This window comes from Podarcis gaigeae (genome assembly GCF_964106915.1).
Source record: "Podarcis gaigeae genome assembly, chromosome: 6".
Lineage (NCBI taxonomy): Eukaryota > Metazoa > Chordata > Lepidosauria > Squamata > Lacertidae > Podarcis > Podarcis gaigeae.
The window spans coordinates 8,170,507-8,195,299 of record NC_139682.1 but is presented as its reverse complement, the minus strand read 5'-3'; the positions used below and the strand labels follow the sequence as shown (position 1 = coordinate 8,195,299).

Genomic DNA, 24,793 nt, shown 5'->3' with positions numbered 1-24,793 from the left:
TACTTACTGCATTTTTTAAAAAAAGATTAAAATAAAAAGCGTACAGTTTAGGTTGTGCCTGAAGTAATGTGAAACTATGGCCAGTACTTCTTAATGACCATTTCTCTTTGGTGATTCAAAAGAAAGCAGATGGTTGCTATTAGCACAATAAGCCACAGATTCTGCCTATCATCGTTCAATATTGGGAGCTGCCTTTGTTTCCTAAATCTTTCTAATGAAATTTGGGGAGAGATCAGCAAGTTACTGGTTGAAATGCCTGTGTTTTATTTTTAGGCACACCAAGCAGAAGAAGCGTGGGGCTTAATGGGATCTTATATCCAACAATGTTCTCAACTGCGGTTACGACATTGCTCCAATAATGGAATCCTACCACATACAAGGGCGGGGGGAAGCACTCATTGCCTTTTAACATTAACAACAAATACTGGGAATATTCCCATACATTCTCTATAATGTCACTGAACTATGATACTATCAACAGAGATTTTCTTTCCAGCTAATGTATCGCGGGCTTTGAGGAAACTCTCTGCAGATTTTAACATTTTATGTGGTTTTTATGGTATGATTATATGTGAAATAGTTGCAAATGGCTCTGGTAATTTTTGTGAATAGTGATACACATACACATCACCTGGGATAGCTCAGTTGGTAGAGCACGAGACTCTTAATTTCAGGGTCGTAAATTGGGCAAAAGATTCCTGCATTGCAGTGGTTTGAGCTAGAAGAAGAAGAAGAAGAAGAAGAGTTTGGATTTGATATCCCGCTTTATCACTACCCGAAGGAGTCTCAAAGCGGCTAACATTCTCCTTTCCCTTCCTCCCCCACAACAAACACTCTGTGAGGTGAGGGGGGCTGAGAGACTTCAGAGAAGCGTGACTGGCCCAAGGTCACCCAGCAGCTGCATGTGGAGGAGCGGGGAAGCGAACCCGGTTCACCAGATTACGAGTCCACTGCTCTTAACCACTACACCACACTGGCTCTTGAGCTAGATGATCCTAGTGGTTCCTTACAACTCTACCAATAAAATCAATCAATATATCTATTGATAAATTGCCTTTGGCCTTTGACTGTGACCTCTATCCTGTTGGTACAGAACAAGACTTGGAATGGACAAACCTGTAATTGCTCCAGGCTTTGTGGAGTTCTGGCTAGGCTCATGGGATGGAGCCATCATATGAACTTGGATGAGGGTTGAGGTCAACTGCTCTGGTGCTCTGTACTATCAGAAGGACACAAAGGACAGGGCCTTCTCTGTGGCAGCTTCAGTGTGATAAAATGCCGTCCCAAGGGCAGTCCACCTGGCTTCATCTCAGCTCCTTTTTCCAATTAAAACCTTTTTTTTTTAAGCATGCCTTTGAGGGTGCCACATTTTAACTACAGTTTTCTGATGCTTCTTTTTAAAACTTTGATAACCAGTCGATGCTGCCAATTGCCTATCCAAGGAAAGTAAGGGCATCCATGGCTACAATTGATGATAGCTATATGCAACCTCCAGATTCAGGGGCAGTATAGCACTGACTAGCAGCTGCTGCATCTTAAAAAGCAGAGACATCACCTTGCCAACAAAGGTCCATATAGTAAAAGCTATGGTTTTCCCAGTAATGATGTATGGAAGTGAGAGCTGGACCATAAAGAAGGCTGATCGCCGAAGAATTGATGCTTTTGAATTATGGTGCTGGAGGAGACTCTTGAGAGTCCCATGGACTGCAAGAAGATCAAACCGATCCATTCTGAAGGAAGGACAGATCCTGAAGCTGAGGCTCCAATACTTTGGCCACCTCATGAGAAGAGAAGACTCCCTGGAAAAGACCCTGATGTTGGGGAAGATGGAGGGCACAAGGAGAAGGGGACGACAGAGGACGAGATGGCTGGACAGTGTTCTCGAAGCTACCAGCATGAGTTTGACCAAACTGCTGGAGGCAGTGGAAGACAGAAGTGCCTAGCATGCTCTGGTCCCTGGGGTCACGAAGAGTCGGACACGACTAAATGACTAAACAAGAACAAAGCAGCTGCTGAAGAATAACTGGGAGAGGGTTATTAATGTCATGACCTGATTGTGGACACGTCAAATTGAGTATCTGCTGGCCACTGTAGGGAACAGGACATTGGACTAAATAGATCACTGGTTTGATTGGTCAGGACTCTCTTTATATCAGTCTTCTTAGTTTATTTTTAAAGTTTAGAAGCATTATGGTTGAATTGTACAGTGGTGCCCCGCAAGACGAACGCCTCGCAAGACAGAAAACCCGCTAGACGAAAGGGTTTTCCGTTTTGGAGGCGCTTCGCAAAACAAATTTCCCTATGGGCTTGCTTTGCAAGACGAAAATGTCTTGCGAGTTCCTGCGGTTTTTCCCCCCTTTCCCCCCCTTTTTCTGAGCCGCTAAGCCGCTTATCAGCTGATCCGATAAGCCGATAAGCCGCTAAAAGCCGCTAAGCCGCTAATAGCGCTAATCCGCTAAGCCGTCAATGGGCTTGCTTCGCAAGACGAAAAAACCGCTAGACGAAGAGAATCGCGGAACGGATTCTTTTCGTCTTGCGAGGCACCACTGTATTTTCTTCACCTCTCTAGAGTATGTCTTTCAAACCTGGGCTACAACTCAGTGGTAGAACATCTGTTTGGCATGCATAATGTCCTAGCTTTAATCCCTTGCATCTTCAGGTAAGGCTGAGAGAGACCCAAGTCTGAATCCCTGGAGAGCCACTGCCAGCTAGAGCTTGATGAACCAGCCAAGCTTGGGATAAGGCAGTTTCCTATGTTCCCAAGTGAGACAGTAAATGGAAAGGTAAAGGGACCCCTGACCAGTAGGTCCACTCGTGACTGACTCTGGGGTTGCAGCGCTCATCTCGCTTTATTGGCCGAGGGAGGCGGCATACAGCTTCCAGGTCATGTGGCCAGCATGACTAAGCCGCTTCTGGTGAACCAGAGCAGCGCACGGAAATGCCGTTTACCTTCCCGCCAGAGTAGTACCTATTTATCTACTTGCACTTGACATGCTTTTAACTGCTAGGTTGACAGGAGCAGGGACCGATCAACGGGAGCTCACCCCATCACGTGGATTCGAACCACTCACCTTCTGATCGGCAAGCCCTAGGCTCTGTGGTTTAACCCACAGTGCCACCCGCGAGACAGTAAAGGATGTCCAAATTCTAAACTGGAAAGTGGGTTCAAAATTTCTTGAAACAGCTACCTGAATTAAACTACTACGTCATCCTGGGAAGAGAGCACAAGCTATTTGTCCTGCTCTCACCCTTTAAGAAGCCCCATCCCAAGCATTAGCCCCTGCTATCCACATAACCAGTCTTCTGATCTGTCATTCTGTCCAGCTTGATAGCTACCACAAAAGCGTCTGTGTAAAATCATCCGTCACCCTCACTTCCTACATTAATTATTGCCATGCCACAGTGTTGCTGCTTCTTCAAATCTCAAAATGCCAGGAAAAATCATGTCACATCAAGATGGTGCTAACGTCTGAGTGAAGCATGTTGTGATTCTGCTATCAGCTCTTGGAATTATTTATGGCGCTTAAGTTATCTGGCAAATTCCCCTCTTTGCTCTGCTTGCAAATCATTACCCAAAAAACGTGCTCTGGTTTCTTATTATAGGCTGTCAAGTTACAAGTGCAAAAATAGGGCAGCAGCTTAAGAACTGCCCCTTCCACAAATGACACAGATGAGCATAAACCCCATTTTCCAATACAGTGGTACCTTGGTTCTCAAAATCCCTTCCGGGTTCCAAAACCAAGGTGCGCTTTCCCATAGAAAGTAATGCAAAATGGATTAATCCATTCTAGACTTTCAAAAACAACCCCTAAAACAGCAATTTAACATAAATTTTACTATCTAACGAGACCATCGATCCATAAACTGAAAGCAGTAAACAATGTACACAATCAGTCAATCAGTAGCTGAACTGGGTTCCACACAGTCACAAAAACAAAACAAAGAAAGCCACAAAACCAACACACAAAAAATAGCAAAAACAGACAGACCTCAGTGTAACACTAAAAATGGAAGTATGGCACTCAAATCGGAAGCATAACACTCAAAATGGAGGACGTTCGGCTTCTGAAAAAAGTTTGCAAACCAGAACACTTACTTCCAGGTTTGCTGTGTTTGGGTTCCAAGTTGTTTTGAGTACTAAGGCATTTGAGAACCAAGGTACCACTGTATGCAAGTTTAGAAGTGTATAATTCAAGTGAAACGCAACAGCTCTCACCATAGTGAGGAAGACTGTGAGCAGGTGAGATTTGTGCCAGTCTCCTGCCCAGGTTCTAACTATGGATGGGCAACTTCACAGCTCTTCCAACCCTCTCTACTTGAGCTGGATAGCCCTTCTGATAAAGGACTGCCATCTATAAAGCAGGACAAAGGGCCACCCTAGTTCAAAACAATGAATTTCACTAAGACCATATAAGCCATTCCATTCAAAGGCTCCATCACCATCACTAATAGTAAGAGATCTTCAGTGGGTCCTAGTTTATTTCAAAGTCCACTTCAAGGTCAGAACATAAGAAGAGCCAATGAGGATATGATACCCATCTTCAAATATCTCAAGGGCTGTCATATGGAAGAGGGAACAAGCTTGTTTTCTCCTGCTCTGGAGGGTAGGACTCAAATCAATGGCTGCAAGTTACAAGAAAGCATATTCCGAATAAACATCAGGAAGATATTGCTGTGGGTCATCGATTGATAAAACTGAAGTGGTGGACTTGGCATGTCTATGACTCTAACGAGACCTGACTAAAATTTTGGCAGAATTTGGTTTCAGCTTCTTACATCCATGCTTATTTAACTTCATCAATGTCTGCATGTTTCCCCAAGAGTCAAATTAAATTAATATCAAGCCTACTAGACATGTTCTCTGGGGGGCAATTAAACCCCCCCAGTACTTTTTAGGATGGAGAAATCAGCTCACAGAGGAGAAAAAGAGCTACTTATATTTCAAAAGAACAGCTTACAATTTAACTTGATTTGGAGGTCTGGAACTCGGCCCTTTATTCATTGTAAGGAGACTTGGAGGAGCGGGGAACTGACCGGGATAAAAGTCTCTGCTTAGAAGGGAAGGAGTTTCAAAGGGTAGGTGACACCACATTAAAGGCTTGTGAGTTTGGAATGCCCCTCCTGATAAGATGGCACCTGCAGGATGCCCTTTCTGGCAGAGAGCAGTGATCAGTTGGGTATTTAAAGGGTGAGATAATCTTGGCCTCAGACTGTATGGGGCAGTGATGGCCAAACTTGGCCCTCCAGCTGTTTAGGGACTACAACTCCCATCATCCCTAGCTAACAGGACCAGTGGTCAGGGATGATGGGAAGTGTAGCCCCAAAACAGCTGGATGGCCAAGTTTGGCCATCACTGGTATAGGGTTTTGCATACCAGTTCCAGCACTTTGAACATAGCTCAGTACCCAATTTGCAGCCAGTATATCTCAGCCATCTTTTGGAAACCAGTTTACCAATAAACACTAGAATGAAAACACCTCCCTCATGGGGTCCTACATAGCGTGCTGTTGTATACATTTTTTTCAAATTGTTGTCCATTTCTCCCCTTCCTGTAGTTCTTTGTATAAGCAGCTTTGCACAAAATCCAGCATTCAGGAAGACTCCCCAACAAAATGGCAGATGAGCAGTCTTGGTGGGCCATGGTCAGACATGTTAACAGGGGATCTGTCTTCTACATCTCAGGGGACCCCGTGTTAGTTGGCATATGGAGCAGAGGGAAAGCATTTACTTTATTCGCAAGCAATTTCCTCCAATGAAAACTCTCAATACTATTAGGAGCATAATGATGGGAGTGAGGACGGGTGGACTTGCCAGGTTCATTTTCTCATTTTTCCAGTCTCAAGTTTAATTCTCCACATTTCTATATCAGCTTGCTTTTTTTTTTATTCGTCAGCATTTTAGTGCAAAATTCTCCTAATCTACACATTTTTGTATGTGACGTTGCCTAGCAAACCCATTTTTGCAAGGCAAAGTTTTCTAATATGACATATTTCACTATGTAAGTTTCACCAATATATGCATCTATTTACACATTTTACCCAAGCACGTGATTTTTTTTGTAATTGCAAAAATTAGAAAAGTGCTGTTTTCAAAGTGTGGCTGATTTTCACTTTGTGTGTTGTTTCGGAAAGTGTGACTTACACATGTTCACCTTTAAATGTGAACTGAATCACTTTTCTCACCCATCTCTAGTTGAGAGTCACCAGGACTAGAACCAAGAACCTTTGGGACTGGACTCTCCTCCAGTGAGACACAAGACTCCTGGGACAGCGATTTCCATCCTCTCAGGCAACCCATTGGCTCCCCCCCACACACACACCTGGTAAGGCTATACAAGTATCCAGGTCAAACGCGAGCTTTGGGATGTTGGGTAGAGGCCATTTTGAATGAGAGACCAGAGGACCTTTAAGAGACACCAATCAGAGTGCCAATTCATTCAGCCCAATACGTTTTGATTACAGACTTCGTGAGGGGCAAAACAACTCTGTATTTTCTATGTGCCCTATTGCGAAGCGATTCAGCAGAGCAAACAGAAAATAAACACTGACAAATGTTGCAATCCAAATGCAGTGGGCTGAATAAATGAGATTTTTTTTAGTGAAACTCAGAGGTCCTTTCCTGCTTCATTACTGAACTGCTGACGTTCCCACCCTGCTCTTTCTCTGTCGTCTGGATTTCTCTCAAGCCCTTCAGCTAGGGAAGATGTTCCCCACATGTGGTTGGACTAAATCCGGATTAAGGGGTTTTCCCAGGATAGCGGAGGGTGGGTGTGCTGTGTCCCATTGGTGAAGTGGTGGTGACACTCTTTTCTGATAGGAAATGCTCTGGGGATGGGGACAAAAAATGGGGAGGAGTTCAAGGAGGGTCAGTTGCAGGGGGGAGTGAGAAATGTCCCTATTTTCATCCAAGGAATGTTGGAAGGTATGCAGGAACAGACCCAAACAAACCCAAGTCACTAGTCCCTAGCAAATCTCAATTGCACAAGGCCATTTTTGGAACACCCTATTGCTTCCTGTCTTCTGGCTTTGTTTTTTCTTTTTAAAAACAAAAGCAAAACACCCAAACAACACCAACAACAAAAAACCTCAAGCACTTAATTAGAAGAACCACTTACTTTTAATACAACCACATTCCCCTTGTGGCAGTGAGGCTTCTGCAGAATACTGATCAGGAACTTAAAGACAGGCTCATCCTGATAAGTGATGGCTTGTTAAATTCCCCCCTTTCTGACCAATCCTTCCTATGCATATTTATGTGAAAGTAAATCCCACTGAATTCATGGGGATTGAGAGTTAGATGAGATGAGATGATGGAAGATACATGGCTGTATTTCCCATTTTTAAATGGAAGCTAAATGCAGCTGCTGGTATAGAGGGAGGGGCAGGAATTGGCTTGGATGCTCACTTAACACCTGGATATTTCCTCCTGTTGTGCAAATAGCAATTCTAAGGCTCATTTTCTAAGGGGAAACTTTCTAGGTTAAAGAAAAAATGTTAAAAACCAAGGGGAGTCCAGGTCCATGCTCACCCCATACATTCAGAGCACTATGACACCAAACAGTCATGGCCTCCCCCAAATAATTTTGGGAGCTTAAAAGCTGTTAGGTGACCCCCATTAGTTGTTAGGGCCAAAAGGATGATCAGTTTTCACACATGCCAGTAATTAAAACGGAGAGGTGGACAGTAGCATTTATCTTGGCTCTGAAATTGTTTTCTGGTTTTGACTGCAGACAAGCATCAAGGGCATCTAGGAAACTTTGGGTTGCAGCTGACTAAGTCCTACTCAAAGTAGACCTATAAAAATGAATGGAACTAGGCCAGTCATTAATGGGTCTGTTCTGAGTACAACTAATATGTGGGATATAAAGCTGTCAGTCAAGTCCAACATCCTGAGAGAGGACTAACTGCCTCTATGTGGCAGGCAGTTTTGTCAGTTGGTTGAAGAAGAAGAAGAAGAAGAAGAAGAAGAGGAGGAGGAGGAGGAGGAGGAGGAGGAGGAGGAGGAGGAGTTTGGATTTGATATCCCGCTTTATCACTACTCTAAGGAGTCTCAAAGTGGTTAACAATCTCCTTTCCCTTCCTAGCCCAAAACAAACACTCTGTGGGGTGAGTGAGGCTGAAAGACTTCAGAGAAGTGTGACTGGCCCAAGGTCACCCAGCAGCTGCATGTGGAGGAGCGGGGAAGTGAACCTGGTTCACCAGATTACGAGTCCACAGCTCTTAACCACTACACCACACTGGCTCCACGCTGGTTAGTCAGTGCTGCAAGGAGTGTTAACTGGTAACTGCTCGGATGCAGTCTTCTCATGACTCACTACTATCTAGTATATAGTTTATCTGTTATGTAACCTAAGCCTGCCTTCAGGAACAACTCTGTAAACCTGAATGAATTTGATAGTAAAGTAGTTTATGTTAATATGATTCAGATTCTTGTGTGTTTTCTTTAAGAGGGACAGAAAGGGATATCAACCAGGAAGGTATAATTATTGATAGGACTCAAACAAGTTAGCAACCCACTTGTCGCTGCATAAACTCAAACAGGGGATCATTTAAACTCTGCTAAATTATATAAACATAATACTGGATGCTGCCTTTTTGTCCCAATAGCCTTTTGTATGGAGGCATTCTTCTTCTTCTTCTTTTGAAAAAGCCCAATAACCTTGCCTTTAAAGAGTAAGATGCCATCAAGCTGTTTTTATAAGGACGACATCATTTCCTGTAATGGGGGAGAAAAGCCATTCTGCAGCCAGTTAATTCTGGTGCTCAAGCATAATGGCTGCAAAGGTGCACAGGATGAATAAGCCAACTGTCCTATTTCCAGTTCAGACAAGAACATTTCATTTCCTCTCCAAATGATGGATTGCTTCCATTTATTATGCAGGACAAGACTAAATCCCCAACATTTCCAAGGGAGTTGGGAACTCAGGCTTAATGTCTGCCACTCAGATATTAGACAGGCTATGTGTCCTCTTTGGTCCCAGTGAGCAAACACAGAGTTCAGCATCCTGAGAATCTTAGTTTTCCTTTTTTTAAAAAAAGAGAGACAGAGATAAAGTTGCTTGTCCTTAAGACTGGGTTGAGAATTTATGATCCTGCCCGTGTTGCTAGACTAGAACCCACATCGTTCTAGATCACTGGACATGCCAACTGGGGTTGATGGGCCACAGGTTCCCCAACACACACCCATGCCCCAAGACAAAATGAACGTGAAATTAAGTGGTAAGTTTCATCAGCCAAGCGTGTCTCGGTGGATGGTTACATGGTTCATTTATTCCTAAGAGCAGTTATGAGGCTGGAGGAGACTCTTGTGAGTCTCATGGACTGCAAGAAGATCAAACCTATCCATTCTGAAGGAAATCAGCCCTGAGTGCTCACTGGAAGGACAGATCCTGAAGCTGAGGCTCCAATACTTTGGCCACCTCATGAGAAGAGAAGACTGCCTGGAAAAGACTCTGATGCTGGGAAAGATGGAGGGCACAAGGAGAAGGGGACGACAGAGGATGAGATGGTTGGACAGTGTTCTTGAAGCTACCGGCATGAGTTTGACCAAACTGTGGGAGGCAGTGGAAGACAGGAGTGCCTGGCGTTCTGTGGTCCATGGGGTCACAAAGAGTCAGACATGACTAAACGACTAAACAACAACAAGAAGAAGAGCAGTTTATACTGCCTTCTCATAAAATACCACAGCGGTGTGAAGCAATACAAACCCATGGAAAATATATTGTGCAAAAAAATTGTCAAATATATTCAAAGTGATTTGCATGCTACATGTTCCTGGTTCAGTCTCTGATGTCTCCAGGCACGACTGGGAGTGCCCACTCCCTAAAATGCTGATGAACTGCTTCCAGTCAGGTGTCAACAATCCTGAGTTAGATGGACAAGTGGTCTCAACTGAAGGCCACCTCCTGTGTTCCTATTTAAACCAGCTTTTAATTCAGAACCATGAGGACTAGATTCTTGCTTTATTTACAGAAGAAGGGATGCAGCTCAGCAGCAGAGCACATGCTATAAGTTCCAGGTTCAATTCAGGCATCTCTAGGTAAAGTGGAGAAAGACATCTGTCTGCAGGTAATGGTAAAGGTAAAGGAAGCCTGGATGGTTAAGTTTAGTCAAAGGTGACTATGGGGTGTGGCACTCATCCTGCTTTCAGGCGGAGGGAGCTAGCGTTTGTCCACAGACAGCTTTCCGGGTTATGTGGCCATCATGACTAAACCACTTCTGGTGGAACAGAACACCGTGACGGAAACCAGAGCGCACGGAAATGCCGTTTACCTTTCCGCCACAGTGGTACTTATTTATTTACTTGCACTGGCGTGCTTTCGAACTGCTAGGTTGGCAGGAGCTGGGACAGAGGAACGGGAGCTCACCCCGTTGTGCCGATTCGAACTGCTGACCTTCTGATCGGCAAGCCCAAGAGGCTCCATGGTTTAGACCACAGCGCCACCCACATCCTCACACCTGTCTGCAATGCTGGACAGCCACTGCAAATCAGAGTAGAAAACACTGAACAGTATAAACCGGCTTCTTATGTGTTTCCTAATTTGCACAATCCATACAAATTTCAGAATGTAGTTTTCTTGGGGTAAAATTTGAGTTGCATTGGTGCAAAGGGTTGATATTTTTTGAGAGGGAGGGAAAGCATTGAGTTAATTCTGATGCAAAACATTTATACAAGCCAGTGCAGGCTTACCCGACAGAGTTCAAGTCACTTTTCTGGGGAAATTACTTTAGTCCCTGTGGCGTTGGAAGCTAGAGAAGCAATTTTCCCTTTTCAGAAGCAACCCAAGAACAAAACAAGCATTCTAATATTATAGATTCTCTCTCTTTCCCCAAATAAAGTTGATGGAAACTCAAGGCCACCGGTGGTAAGTTATTTCCCTCCAATTTGAGTCCTCACTCACACACTGGGTTGTTTGTTGTTGTTTATTCTGTTGTATTAATCATGCAATGGGCCTGTCCTTTGCAACACCAAGCACCACGACATGTCACACGAGGGAGAGGCATCGACAGGCTAGAAAAACAAGCACCTGAAATATTGCATTTTTCATCACCCAACCTTCTGTTGCCAATTAAAGGCAGCGAAAAAAGAAGAAAGTGTGGGATCAGGGAAACAATAAGAGCATAATGATTTCTTCAATAATGTTATGAAAGATATTTATGAGAAATGCGTGGCAAGATTTCCCCCAGCAAGCAAAAATAAAAAAGTAAAACTGGAAAAGAAGAAAAATAAAAGATTGCTTCTCTTATGAGTAATCAGGGGGGAAGCAACACAGAACAAATTCTATTGTGTGTCTTCCAATGAATGGGACTAGTTCTATTATTATGATGACTGCAAAGCAAGAACAGCAGTTGATGGGTTTTCTGTTTCTTGGGTAGGAGGCTATTATTGTGTTCAGATCAATCTGACTGGGCAAGTGGCAACTGGGCAGTTCAGGATTTCCTTAGATGAAGGGGAGCAAAGGTTTTTCGTCTGAGGGTGGCATTCACCCTTGGCGAACCCCCCAGGGTTCTTATCCCTGTGGTGAGGGTTGGTAAAAGTGGGGGGGGCACACCCCACATGCTCGCACGCACACACACCTCACAGGGTTGTGCAAGCCACACAGACCCCAATCCTCACTCCCACTCATCGGATGATGGGGGAAGGGGAACATTGCATCTCCATCAGGTTACAGGGCTGATCAAGGACACCTCAGTGCCATGTCTACTTTTTTTTTCTACAGCTGCCAAAATCAGTGGGGCCTTGGGGGACCAGGGGAAAAAATCAACAGGGGAGACCAGATCAGGCCCCCTGTCTGGTGTGTGGCCAGCCTTAGCTTAAACAAAATTATTATTCAGATGTCTGGTCAGTAAGTAGATTTCTGGTCAGTAAGTAGATTTCCCAGAGGGCTACTTTGAGAGGTGCTACCCTCTGTCTCAGGGATGCGGGTGGTGCTGTGGGTTAAACCACAAAGCCTAGGACTTGCCGATCAGAAAGTCGGTGGTTTGAATTCTCGCAACGGGGTGAGCTCCCGTTGCTCAGTCCCTGCTCCTGCCAACCTAGCAGTTCAAAAGCACGTCAAAGTGCAAGTAGATAAATAGGTACCGCTCCAGTGGGAAGGCAAACGGCATTTCCGTGCGCTGCTCTGGTTCGCTAGAAGTGGCTTAGTCATGCTGGCCACATGACCCGGAAGCTGTACACCGGCTCCCTCGGCCAATAAAGCGAGATGAGCGCCGCAACCCCAGAGTTGGTCACGACTGGACCTAATGGTCAGGGGTCACTTTACCTTTACCTTTTTACCCTCTGTCTTAAGGTCAAGATGCCACAGAAGTCACTTTTGCCAAACCTGTTGCTGCTGCTTTCTTGACTGGCAAAGGAAATGGAGCTAATAAGCATCTTTTAGTGGCCCAGATTTGGCCCAGGGACTTTCAGTTGCTAACCTACAATCCATTTTGGCTTTGGGCCTGGTTTAGATGATGGACTCTGCTTTCATATGCTAGTGAACATGCATGGATGGGAGGTGCAACTCTGTCGAATCTCTGTGTCCCCACTATTTTAAAGGACAAAAAAGTGCAAGGTTTTAACCATTTGCTTTCTCAGTCTTGCCAAATGCTATATAGCACACTTTGATTGTCTCAGAGTGGGGTATACTTGCAAGTTGCTTTTAAAAAACCGAGACACAAGAAAGGAGGGGAGGGAGGAAGAACTCCTGCTTTGTGGCTGGCTGCACAACGTGAACAGGATTGAATTCTCATAGCCTTTAAAAGTTTGGCCCTTTGCTATTTGTGGCAGCAATGAACCGCAGCTCACAGGACCACATCATTCAAAGTCCACAAGGCATAGCTTTCTCCCAATTTCATTTACTGCAATCTTTGCAGCCTTCAGTACAGCTCCAAGCAGCTTCTCACCACAGTGCTGGAAATTGTCCCAGAGTGTGGTTTGAAGAGGATGTGAGGCTTTGGGTTTGGTCAGTTCCAGGATGGCTGACCACTTGGGAAACATATATATGACTCCTTGATTTTCATGGAGGGAGAAAAGTAGGATATAAATATAAGAAGATAAAAATAACTGGCTATATATATACTTCATGGTCCAATCATTCATGAGGGAAGTTTGATTACTGACAGGTACTGTATACAACTAAGTCCAATTTCAGTCCATATCACTTCTGCAAAAAAATAAAATAAAAATCTGTGCTGCCCTGTTTCTGCATTGATCTGTGATTTCTTTTTTTAATTGGCACAAAAATATGCATTTGATTATGCATTTGAAAATGCATTTTCTCTCAAAATGTGCACTTCTGAATGTGTTTTCCCCAAAACACAAATTCCACACAGCCTTCTCTCTCCCTCTCTCTCCCTGTATTCCTACCTGCCTGTCAGGCTGTTTGGGAAGGGAAAGGTCACTCATGCCATCATTATGGATTTTCAGGAGACTTTTGAAATTAGGCCAGGGTCCCCTTGCATCTCTGGGGCCAAAGGTTGCCCCCTGCACCCAAGCTCTGTTCTGAGTGGCAAAAGCTCTTCTCAATCTCTGGCAGAAGTTCTTCCCCCAGTCTCTCTGAAACCCTTTCAACTGGAGATTGAGCCAGTTGATTGCCTCCATACGAAGCATTTCCCCTAGCAGGGAGATCAGGGTTGGGGGAATCTCAGGTCCAGGTACTCTTCCCACACTGACTCTGCTCCACACTCACCTTGAGTGCTTTTGCCAGCCTGAGATGTATCCTTGCACTGTGATAAGGCCTCTTCTTTGCCTGGGTAGAGGATGGAGAGAGGTCTGTATGTATAGAACCCTCCGACTTTTCTGCAGTTACAACATAGCCTAGCGTACAAAGTTCAGAGTCGCATCTTTACTCCACCTGCTTCCCCCTCTGGCCCTGCCCTAAAGACAACCTGTCCTCTGGCAGCTACTGTACATCCAAGCATGGGGGAAACCAACCAGCAACCACCTTCCTCTGCCAGCCAAAGTCAGCTGTTTCTGATTAAGCCTGGAAATGTCCCACTCCAGGTACCGCCTCACTGCAAAGGATGGCTTTGGTAGGGCTGTGCCACTCACCTGACATTCCTTGGGCTGGAGAGGGCTGGAGAGGGGAAGGGGTTAGGCAGAAACAAGGTAGGCACAGTGCAAACACATCAGCAGGATTACCAGCCCACAACCCTCAACAATGGCAGACCTCAGCATATATATATTATAAACCCAAGCAGCATAGGACTTCACCTCTCCTTGATGAACTTCTGTCAAGGAGAATTGGGCAGTGTCAGTCATTAGCTGCTAGCTAGATTTTTGCTGGCAGTGAATGTAGTATTAAGGAGACTGCACAATCAGTGCTAGTGTTTCTGCTTTCCCGATGGAGCAATCTCCCCTCTCTTCTGCCTTGCACACTCTCCCAGGGGTGGTCCCAACCCTTCAAAGCAGAGGTATGGGAGGAGTACGGGGAGAAAGCCCCATTGTACTAGCAAGGGGTCCTCCCACTGGCTTCCGCTAGCAGAACAGGGTAGCTGAATCCAGCCCTCCATTTCTTCTTGTTGACATCGGGCAGGAATCCGACATTGACATTTCCAATTTGGATCATCCCAATCAAGCAGAGAAACAATCAAGCTCAGCACAGTGTCTCAACCATCAAGGGTAAGCGAGTCTGGGCAAGGTGATGGGAGCAGGGTGGTAGAGAAAGGCGGTGAAGCCCAAACTGAAATGTCATGCTCTGATTACAACTCTGTTTTGGTTTTTTGTTAGAGGAGGAGGGTTATCTTGCTATGAAGAGTGGAGATGGATTATGGAGAAGAAACCTGTACCAGTATTAGCCTGTAGAGCAGATGTTATGACTGACAGTGGTTATCACAGAGGTGGCTGTGGGAGGAGGCGTGAAGCAGCCCATAACTTTATTTAATTCCAGCATTTCTTTAAAGAATCTCCAACTTGTTTCGTGTTTGCTGTTACTGGTATTTTAAAAATAATATTTTTGTTAGCTTCTTAGAGGTTTGCTGGTGAGTAGGCAGTATATAAAGGGACGTGGTTGGCACCGTGGGTTAAACCACAGAGCCTAGGACTTGCCGATCAGAAGGTCGGTGATTCGAATCCCCGTGACGGGGTGAGCTCCCGTTGCTCTGTCCCTGCTCCTGCCAACCTAGCAGTTTGAAAGCATGTAAAAGTGCAAGTAGATAAATAGGTACCGCTCTGGCGGGAAGGTAAACGGCATTTCCGTGCGCTGCTCATAGTCATACTGGCCACATGACCTGGAAGCTGTACACCGGCTCCCTCGGCCAATAAAGCGAGATGAGCACCGCAACCCCAGAGTTGGCCACGACTGGACCTAATCGTCAGGGGTCCCTTTATCTTTACCTTTAGGCTGTATATAACATTGGTTAAATAGATACAACAAATAATATTTTGAATAAAATTCCCAAAGTAGGTCACTGTTCTGACCCCTCCGGTACTCTTAAAAAATAAATAAATGTGGGGCATGGATTTGGCTAAAATTGGATTTGGCTAGACGTGGGGTAGAGTCCATGTATCTTGTTAACCTTCCCCGCCTTATAATCCAAAGCCTGGTCTGATGTACTTAAGGACGGGGGAGGGGGGAATTAGAGGAGAGGAATGTGTCTCCTGGAAAATCTGAAGGCCTCCTGGAAAAGCCAAGTGATCACCCCATTCTGATATAGTACTTTCTAGCAATGGGCAGGCAAACAAGGACTCTGAGGACACTGTTGGGATTCACAGAATGCTGTGTGAGATAGTAAGTCTGCAGGCTTGAGTTTGCTAGCTGATGCAACTGGCTGATGCAATCAGCCTGCAATACTTTCTATGCAAGTGCTGGGTCAGAAAGACTCAGCAGTAATGTGCTGTCAGTTGATTGGCTGCCATCGGTTTAAAAGGGAAACCTGTCCAGCAGTAAGGGGGTGGTGTAGAGGAGTGTGGTCAGAGAGGGAGAGATAGAAAGGTCTTCCTATTTGCCTTAAGGTGCAGCCAGGTAGTCTGTTTGACTGTATGAACTACTTGTGTATTATAGCCTGTATTGTGTGTATATATGTGTGTATATATATATATATATATATATATATATATATACACATATATCTCACAATAAACATACTGTATGCACTGAAGAACCTCTGAGCATTTCTGCTAAAGTGTCGCGGAGAATTCACGACAGACACCAAGGCATTGTTCCAGATCCCCCTGGCTCTACTGTTCATATGTCTCTAGATCTCAACATGCCCCTGTTGATGTCCTCAATGGTATGATGAAATTCTTGGAGACCTTGAAGTGTGCTCCACTCTTCTTACTGGGAAACTGAAGCTTAGTTTCCACCACAAAATAACTTAGTGCAGCCACTTAACTTTCTCCTAAGAACTGGACTTTGCTGCGTGGTGTTCCTTCCAAACTCAGTTGCCAGAGACACTTTTGTAAACAGTAGACAGGGGTGATAATAATCCCCTGTCTTGTTGGTGGCTTATCTATGAAGGCAAATGCAGTCAAACTCGGCCTTTTCAGTTCTCTCTTTTGCATTTTTTTGGTTTTATCTGTTTCTTGCAAGGTGCAGGCTTTCTGTTCCCAGATAATAGCTTTAGGGATAATAGCTTTAGGGATGGCTTATTACGCTCAGCCATATTTTGGTGCTCAGTCCTACGAAAGAGTTGGGCGCCACTGATGGCCATTGAAAGCTGCTGCACGTGGCCATTTCCAGTCATAGTGCTCAGCACTCGATGGTGCGTTCCAGGTGGGCATCTGAGAGCTGAGGTTTGCTCCCCCCACAATCTGATTTGCTTTCAATCAGTGTTGTAGTTCTGGCATCGCAGTCCGTTTTCCTCCTGGCCTTCTTAAAACAAAACAAAAAAACTCACGACAGCTACTGAAGCGAACACGACTAACTGCAGTGTGCTAAACATAGACATAAAGAAGCACAGAGGCAAGACCCAGCACCAGTGGCTCAGTGCTGGAGACTCTGCAGGGTCAGGCCCCAGCAGCTGGAAAGGCTGTAAATGACATGATGCAGAAGAGGCAGGCAAGAGTGGAGTTCGTATGCCTGACAGGGAGCAAGAAGTCAGAGTTAGGGGTCATACGACTCAGGGCTGAGCAGGATACAGATGGGCTGGGCTGAGCTAGGCTGGGCAGGACAGGTGTGGGGGCAAAGCTGTCTGAGGAAGAATATGGTCCCTCAGGGGGGGCACCCCAGTTGTTTTGTCAGTGGCAAGTGTCCCAGAATGAGAGAGTTCTGCAGGCCTTGGCTTCTAGCATACGCTCCAACATTTCTCCAATGAAAATAGGGACGTCCCATTCCATAAGGATAATTTTACTATTAATACCCCACCTATCTTACAGGGTTGCCCCAGCTACTCTAGTTGCCTTCTAACATATAAAAAAGCATAATAAAACATTAAACATTTTTTTTAAAAGCTTCCCTACACAGGATTGCCTTCAGACAGCTTGGGGGTCGGATAACTCCATACCCTCCAACATTTCTCCAATGAAAATAGTGACATCCTAAGGAAAAGAAGGCTGATCGCCGAAGAATGGATGCTTTTGAATTCTGGTGCTGGAGGAGACTCTTGAGAGCCCCATGGACTGCAAGAAGTTCAAACCTCTCCATTCTGAAGGAAATTAGCCCTGAGTGCTCACTGGAAGGACAGATCCTGAAGCTGAGACTCCAATACTTTGGCCACCTCATGAGAAGAGAAGACTCCCTGGAAAAGACCCTGATGTTGGGAAAGATGGAGGGCACAAGGAGAAGGGGACAACAGAGGACTAGATGGTTGGACAGTGTTCTCGAAGCTACCAACATGAGTTTGACCAAACTGTGGGAGGCAATGGAAGACAGGAGTGCCTGGCGTGCTCTGGTCCATGGGGTCATGAAGAGTCGGACACGACTAAACGACTAAACAACAACAACAAGGAAAAGTGGGACATTCCGGGATCAAATCAGAAACTGGGACAGCTTCTATAAATCTGGGATGTCCCTGGAAAATAGGGACACTTGGAGGGTCTGCCTTGGCTGTTGTTATGTGGCAGCTTACAGAATAGGATTGGCTCTTGTGAATCACCTGACCGAGGCCAGCCCCACAAGGGGCGACATGAGGCAGCAGCCTTGGGGAGTAGATTTTGGCTATCACAAAAGGGCAGCAAATTGCTCGTTATTTAATTTTGTTCTTGTATTTTACTGACGGGGAGAAGCTTGTTAAGATTTTCTGCCTCAGGTGCCAAAACAACTTGGCCAGCCTTGAGCGTCAAGTGCCTTAACTTGGGAGTGGGGCGATAAGGCAGCATATGCTATTGTGCCTCAGGCAGCCAAATATCTTGAGCCAGCCCTGAACCTGCCTTTGAAGCCCAGGAAGATCCAGGTCCACAGTGTCTCTTGCCTGCCCCAAAATGCTTGTGGACCTCTCCTTTTCACCAGCATTCCTGCTGGTTCAGAAGGAGTGGGGCTCTGTATCTAATCTAAGGGGCTCTCTCTTTGAGCTCAGTGGTACTCAGCACCCAGCACTCAGTGAACAGGACACTGCATTGCCAAGTTGAAAAAATCCAATTGGTTAGAGCCTCAAGTGAGCTACCAAAGTGAAAATGTAACTTATTATGGAGGTTGGGTATGAAGAGGTGAGTTTGAAGACATTCCTTTGAGATATCTCTGTTATTCCATCTCACCAGCCTTTTCAGGGACCTTATAAAAAGAGGACCCACAGGACCAATAATAAAACTCATGAATTACCCAAACTATAAAAACCAGCCAACGGGTGAGTGAACCATTCGTGATCGATGTGATCGATGCCCACCAGGAATAAGCGTGCACAGGACCTTGCGGGACATGTTAGCGTGCACGGGACCAATGTGAAAGTATTCAGGGAGAGAATTTCTGCAATTTTCAGGGAGCCTCTGCGAAACTTGTAACCATTTCAGGTACCTTTCCCCTTACTTGCAATATTGTAAAGTGATGAGTTCCCGTGGGGCATTCCAACCCACATTTTCATGGGAACATCAGACCAGTTGCCAGACTTCAACTGCAGTGGCAACTTGATGTTGTTTTTAAGTTGAAGGAAAAGAAGAGGAAACCCCAATGACCTCATTAAAAAACAAAACTTTTATATTCCTCCACCTAAATGCTTGGACATCCCTCCCCATTCTTCCACAACCACTGGAATTCTGAGGGGGCAAAAAATTGGATCTTTTCTCCCTGAACTTTTGGAGTCTACCAGACATTGTCCACATGATTTTAAGCACTTTCAAGTAGAAAGGGAAATGAGATAGTATTAGAGAAGGTTGAACTTCTGTATATGAAACACCCTGATGAAGGACCTGATAGATTTAAGCACCTTGGATATTAAACTTTTCCCCTTAATCCTTGTTTCCCCTCTCCCGCTACTCATAGGTTCAAGCAGGAAATAAGAACTGATTGCAATTTTTAAGCTATCCACTTAAGACCAAGAGTGCAGTTGGAAATGTACAGTATGAATGAATGGGCCCATGTTATCATACAAATGTACTTGCAAGGGAGCCACGACTGACTCCATGTGTAAAGATTATGTGGTGCGAAGCCTCGGATGTTAATGATAGGAATTAGCTCTGTGCTGAAATGAAGGGGTGAGATTCCACAAAAAGCTCTGTCAGAAGCAGAAAGGAGCCCTTCAATGATTTTCCTGGGGCCACTGCAAAATAAACTGTTCAATACATAGAGTAATCCCTGAGAGGCTACAATCCACCATGTGGCCACTACAGGACAAGCTTCCCCCAATAGGTTTTGTTTACTTGTAGCACCATCATACATATCGAACAGTGATCAGCTACGTGCTGCTATGATTTCATCTTCTACAGTACCTAATCCCTGATTGGCTAGGATCATTTGAGAAGGAACCAAAATAGAGTGGGAAAATGATGTTGAAGAGGCAGCAAAAGAGGAAAATAATTGAGGAAAGTTTGGTTGTGACCAGCTACAAAAATAATAATAATTGAATGAATGTTGCAGGAGTGGGGACACACATAATCTAACATTATTATGATTAATGAGGGTGGAAAACATTCAGCTGCACACTAGTGGTACTAATAAATTGGATCCCGAGTCGTATATCTTTGCAGTGAAAAGGTCTGATGCAAACAAGTTAATGTTATTCTTTTACTTACTGAAAAATCTGCATCTTCTGCTCTCAAGTGGTCTGCAATATAATGGACCCCCTCCACGGCCAACTTCAAGGCCGGCGACATCAGCAAAAGCTGCTGGTCTTTCGTGCCAAGAGTCTTGCTCCCTTGCCCTGAGGTGCTGGCTGACTCGGGTTTTTTACATTTGCATTTACAGTGAGTGGGTTTGGCTTTGGGCTGCTCCTCGTTGAGATGGCAGCGCTGGGAGGCTGGGGACCCGCTGGATTGCCCATTGGTCTGGGACGACTCCTCTTGCAAGTAGCAATATTGGATGCTCCTCGACCGGCAACGTATGGTCCCTTCTTCTGCTTTCACTGGGCTGCTGTACATCTGCTGGACACTGAGCGACCTGCCTTTGGAGATTGAGCTGGACTGAGAGTCTCCCAGAGGGTGACAGGGAGGTTGGAGGGATGTACAACTGGCCCGAATCGGCTCTGGGTGCAACATGGAATACTGCCCAGATGGTGACTTGCACAGCGGAGGTGGTTTTGCTTGGTCATCGAGATGGGCACAAAAAGAGGATGTGGGAGATTGCTCGTTGCTCTGAGGGCTGTTGGATGACGAGGTAGTGAAGTTGGGTTCTACTTCTGTCTCGGACCAAAAGCGTTGAGAGTTGGCTATCTTGTGCATGGACTCGATGAGCTTCTTGCAGTTGTCCTTCACTGTTGAAGGACGCTTCATGAAGAGAAGGCGTGGGACGACGTCAAGGAAAACCTTCCTCACCCAGTCCGGCATGGTGTGAGTGCGAGGGGAGCGGTGGTGGACGTTGAGCACGAAGACGGTGATGATGATGGACAAGGTGACAAAGATCATAGTGAAGAGCAAGTACTCTCCAATCAAGGGGATGACCAATGAGGTGGAGGGGATGATCTCGGTGATAAGGAGGAGAAAGACAGTTAAAGACAGGAGGACTGAGATGCAAAGAGTGATCTTCTCCCCGCATTCCGAAGGCAAATAGAAGACTAAGACAGTCAAACAGGAGATCAGAAGGCAGGGGATGATCAAGTTGATGGTGTAGAAGAGAGGAAGGCGTCTGATGATGAAGGAATAGGTGATGTCAGGGTAGATCTCCGAGCAGCACTCATACTTCTTGATGTTATAGTTGCCCACAGCATTGATGATCACCCATTCTCCACTCTCCCAGTAGTCCAACTGGTCTACATGGTGGTGCATGCTCTCCAGATCTATCTTGGCCTTGTCATAAGTCCACGAGCCAAACTTCATGGTGCAGTTTTGCTGGTCGAAGGGAAAGAAGGTGACGTCGATGCTGCAGGAGCTCTTGTAGATGGCTGGAGGCATCCATTTGATCCGCCCGTCGTAGAACAGGTGGGCTTTCGTGAGGTGGGTGACTGCGAAATCCCCATCCGCACTGTGTTAGGAAAGGAGAATAAAACACAGGAAAGAAAAGGATAATCAGTAGAAGGCCTTCTCATGTATTTGTGTTAGCTCAGAAGCAGAGCACTTGCTTCGCACGCAAAAGGTCTCATGTGCAATCCCTGACATTTTCAGGTAGGATAGAGAGAGATTCCTGCCTGAAACCCTGGAAAAACACTTCCATTCAGCTAAGACTTATTTAGGTGGACTCAGTGCAAAGGGAGCTACAGAAGAGGTAAGCGTCTTCTGCAATGCTAACCTCTAGGGCAGTGTTTCCCAACCGGTGTTCCGCGGCACACTAGTGTGCCGCGAGACTTTGCCTGGTGTGCCTTGGGAGGGAGGCGGGCTCCATGTGCTTAGAGCAACAGGCTGCCGCCCCAAGCCTCGCGCGCCCGACGGGAGCTCCTGCTGGGTGCGCAAGGCTTGCAGACACTCGCCCGAAGCACGGGGCACCCTCCGGAGGGCTCCGCGTGCTTCGGGCAACAGGCTGCCGCCCCAAGCCTCGCGCGCCCAGCGGGAGCTCCTGCCGGGCGCGCAGGGTTGCAGACACTCGCCCGAAGCACAGGGAGCCCTCCGTAGGGCTCCCTGTGCTTCGGGCAACAGGCTGCCGCCCCAAGCCTTGCGCGCCTGGCAGGAGCTCCTGCCCGGCGCGCAAGGCTTGCAGACACTCGCCCGAAGCACGGGGAGCCCTCCGTAGGGCTCCCTGTGCTTCGGGCAACAGGCTGCCGCCCCAAGCCTTGCGCGCCTGGCAGGAGCTCCTGCCGGGCGCGCAAGGCTTGCAGACACTCGCCCGAAGCACGGGGAGCCCTCCGTAGGGCTCCCTGTGCTTCGGGCAACAGGCTGCCGCCCCAAGCCTTGCGCGCCTGGCAGGAGCTCCTGCCGGGCGCGCAAGGCTTGCAGACACTCGCCCGAAGCACGGGGAGCCCTCCGTAGGGCTCCCTGTGCTTCGGGCAACAGGCTGCCGCCCCAAGCCTTGCGCGCCTGGCAGGAGCTCCTGCCGGGCGCGCAGGGTTGCAGACACTCGCCCGAAGCACTCTGTAGGGCTCCCTGTGCTTCGGGCAACAGGCTGCCGCCCCAAGCCTTGCCGCCTGGCAGGAGCTCCTGCCGGGCGCGCAGGGTTGCAGACACTCGCCGGAAGCACGGGGAGCCCTCCGTAGGGCTCCCTGTGCTTCGGGCAACAGGCTGCCGCCCCAAGCCTTGCGCGCCTGGCAGGAGCTCCTGCCGGGCGCGCAGGGTTGCAGACACTCGCCCGAAGCACAGGCAGCCCTCCGTAGGGCTCCCTGTGCTTCGGGCAACAGGCTGCCGCCCCAAGCCTTGCGCGCCTGGCAGGAGCTCCTGCCGGGTGCGCAGGGTTGCAGACACTCGCCCGAAGCACAGGGAGCCCTCCGTAGGGCTCCCTGTGCTTCGGGCAACAAGCTGCCGCCCCAAGCCTTGCGCGCCTGGCAGGAGCTCCTGCCGGGCGCGCAGGGTTGCAGACACTCGCCCGAAGCACAGGCAGCCCTCCGTAGGGCTCCCTGTGCTTCGGGCAACAGGCTGCCGCCCCAAGCCTTGCGCGCCTGGCAGGAGCTCCTGCCGGGCGCGCAAGGCTTGCAGACACTCGCCCGAAGCACAGGGAGCCCTCCGTAGGGCTCCCTGTGCTTCGGGCAACAGGCTGCCGCCCCAAGCCTTGCGCGCCTGGCAGGAGCTCCTGCCGGGCGCGCAGGGTTGCAGACACTCGCCCGAAGCACGGGGAGCCCTCCGTAGGGCTCCCTGTGCTTCGGGCAACAGGCTGCCGCCCCAAGCCTTGCCGCCTGGCAGGAGCTCCTGCCGGGCGCGCAGGGTTGCAGACACTCGCCGGAAGCACGGGGAGCCCTCCGTAGGGCTCCCTGTGCTTCGGGCAACAGGCTGCCGCCCCAAGCCTTGCGCGCCTGGCAGGAGCTCCTGCCGGGCGCGCAAGACTTGCAGACACTCGCCCGAAGCACGGGCAGCCCTCCGTAGGGCTCCCTGTGCTTCGGGCAACAGGCTGCCGCCCCAAGCGGCATATAGTCAATATAGGCACAGAGTTAATTTTTTAAACATTTTCTAATGGTGGTGTGCCTCGAGATTTTTTTCATGAAACAAGTGTGCCTTTGCCCAAAAAAGGTTGGGAAACACTGCTCTAGGGTTGCCATATTTTGAAGAGCAAAAAGAAAGACGCTATGATGACTCTCATTTGAAATATCCCTACTGTATGTAGGCTATAGAAGCTGTGATATATTGGTGAGTGGGGCAGGAGAAGAGAGTTTTCAGCCACCAGTTATATCTATGTGTCATCCGAAAATTATAGCCAGAGACATTTTGGCAAATTTTAAAAATCCACCCAGACAAAAAATTTACCACTGAGAAATAGGACGTGTCCTGGAAAAAGAGGACATATGGCAACTGTAAACTTGTTAGATCCTCAGGCACAGAATCCTGGATAACATTTTGTTGAAATATAGATTTCCAGAATCTGTTAAATAGCAACTGCATGATGTAGGGTGGCTTGATGTGTTCACAAAGCTACATCGCCCTCTGCCCAAAATACATCTTATGATGACTGGTTGTGTGAACCAGACATAAACAGCAAATAGTAGCAGCAGTAATGATTACTACTGCTGCTAATAGTAATAATAATAATAATAATAATAATTGCATAAAGCATTTCACAGTTTTCAAAACATACTGTCAGGGAACTGCCATCGGAGACAGAGGAGGAGAGAGGGCTCCAGAGGGATGGCGGAGAGGGTCCCAGCAGGACCCATCTGCTGGGGAAGGAAATCAGCGCAACACCAGTGGAGAAGGGGGGCAGAGGGGGGAATCAGTGAGGGGGCTCCAGGACTCCTCGACGGAGACCAGCGGGGAGAGCACACCCTCCTTGCGCAGAAGACTTCCGCGCAGGGAAAGTAGGAGGAGACTGGGCGTCAAAGAACTTCTTTGCTGGAAGAAGTTCAAGAAACGCCCACTGATGGATTCTGCCAGCGATTGAGACAGCCACGGATGGGTGGCTGTCCGGACAGAAAGGGTTCACCCAGGTAACCCAGCCAGGTGTGGCGACGACTTATGCACAAGCAACCCCCTAGAACCATTACATATACATACACTACCAAACATACATTATCTCAACAATTCCCCCAACTGCCCAGTAAGGAAAGTCAATGTGATGACCAGCACATTATACAAGGGAGAGGTCAGAGACGCAGCAATAGTGTCTGCCCTAATGCCAGCTTGGGGTTTAATGGAAATGGTGAGATGTAAATGGGGATTTACTCATTCAGAGTCCATCCTCTCAGCTGCCACCATGCTGTACTACCATCAGGGTCCC

At 47.2% G+C, this 24,793-nt stretch overlaps 1 protein-coding gene across 3 annotated transcripts in view; it reads right to left on the bottom strand.

Annotated features, from left to right (window-relative positions):
* Positions 1-24,793, bottom strand: part of CHRNA4 (cholinergic receptor nicotinic alpha 4 subunit) — a 93,188-nt gene that overhangs the window by 4,866 nt on the left and 63,529 nt on the right. For 2 of the 3 annotated variants that reach the window (XM_083744329.1, XM_083744330.1), the window contains 2 exons: positions 20,083-21,466; positions 13,670-13,729 (listed from right to left, as the gene is read on the bottom strand). In XM_083744329.1, coding sequence (XP_083600455.1) covers positions 13,670-13,729; positions 20,083-21,466 — 1,444 coding nt within the window. The remainder of the gene's footprint in view (positions 1-13,669; positions 13,730-20,082; positions 21,467-24,793) is intronic. The other variant, XR_014565646.1, reaches the window with a different exon arrangement.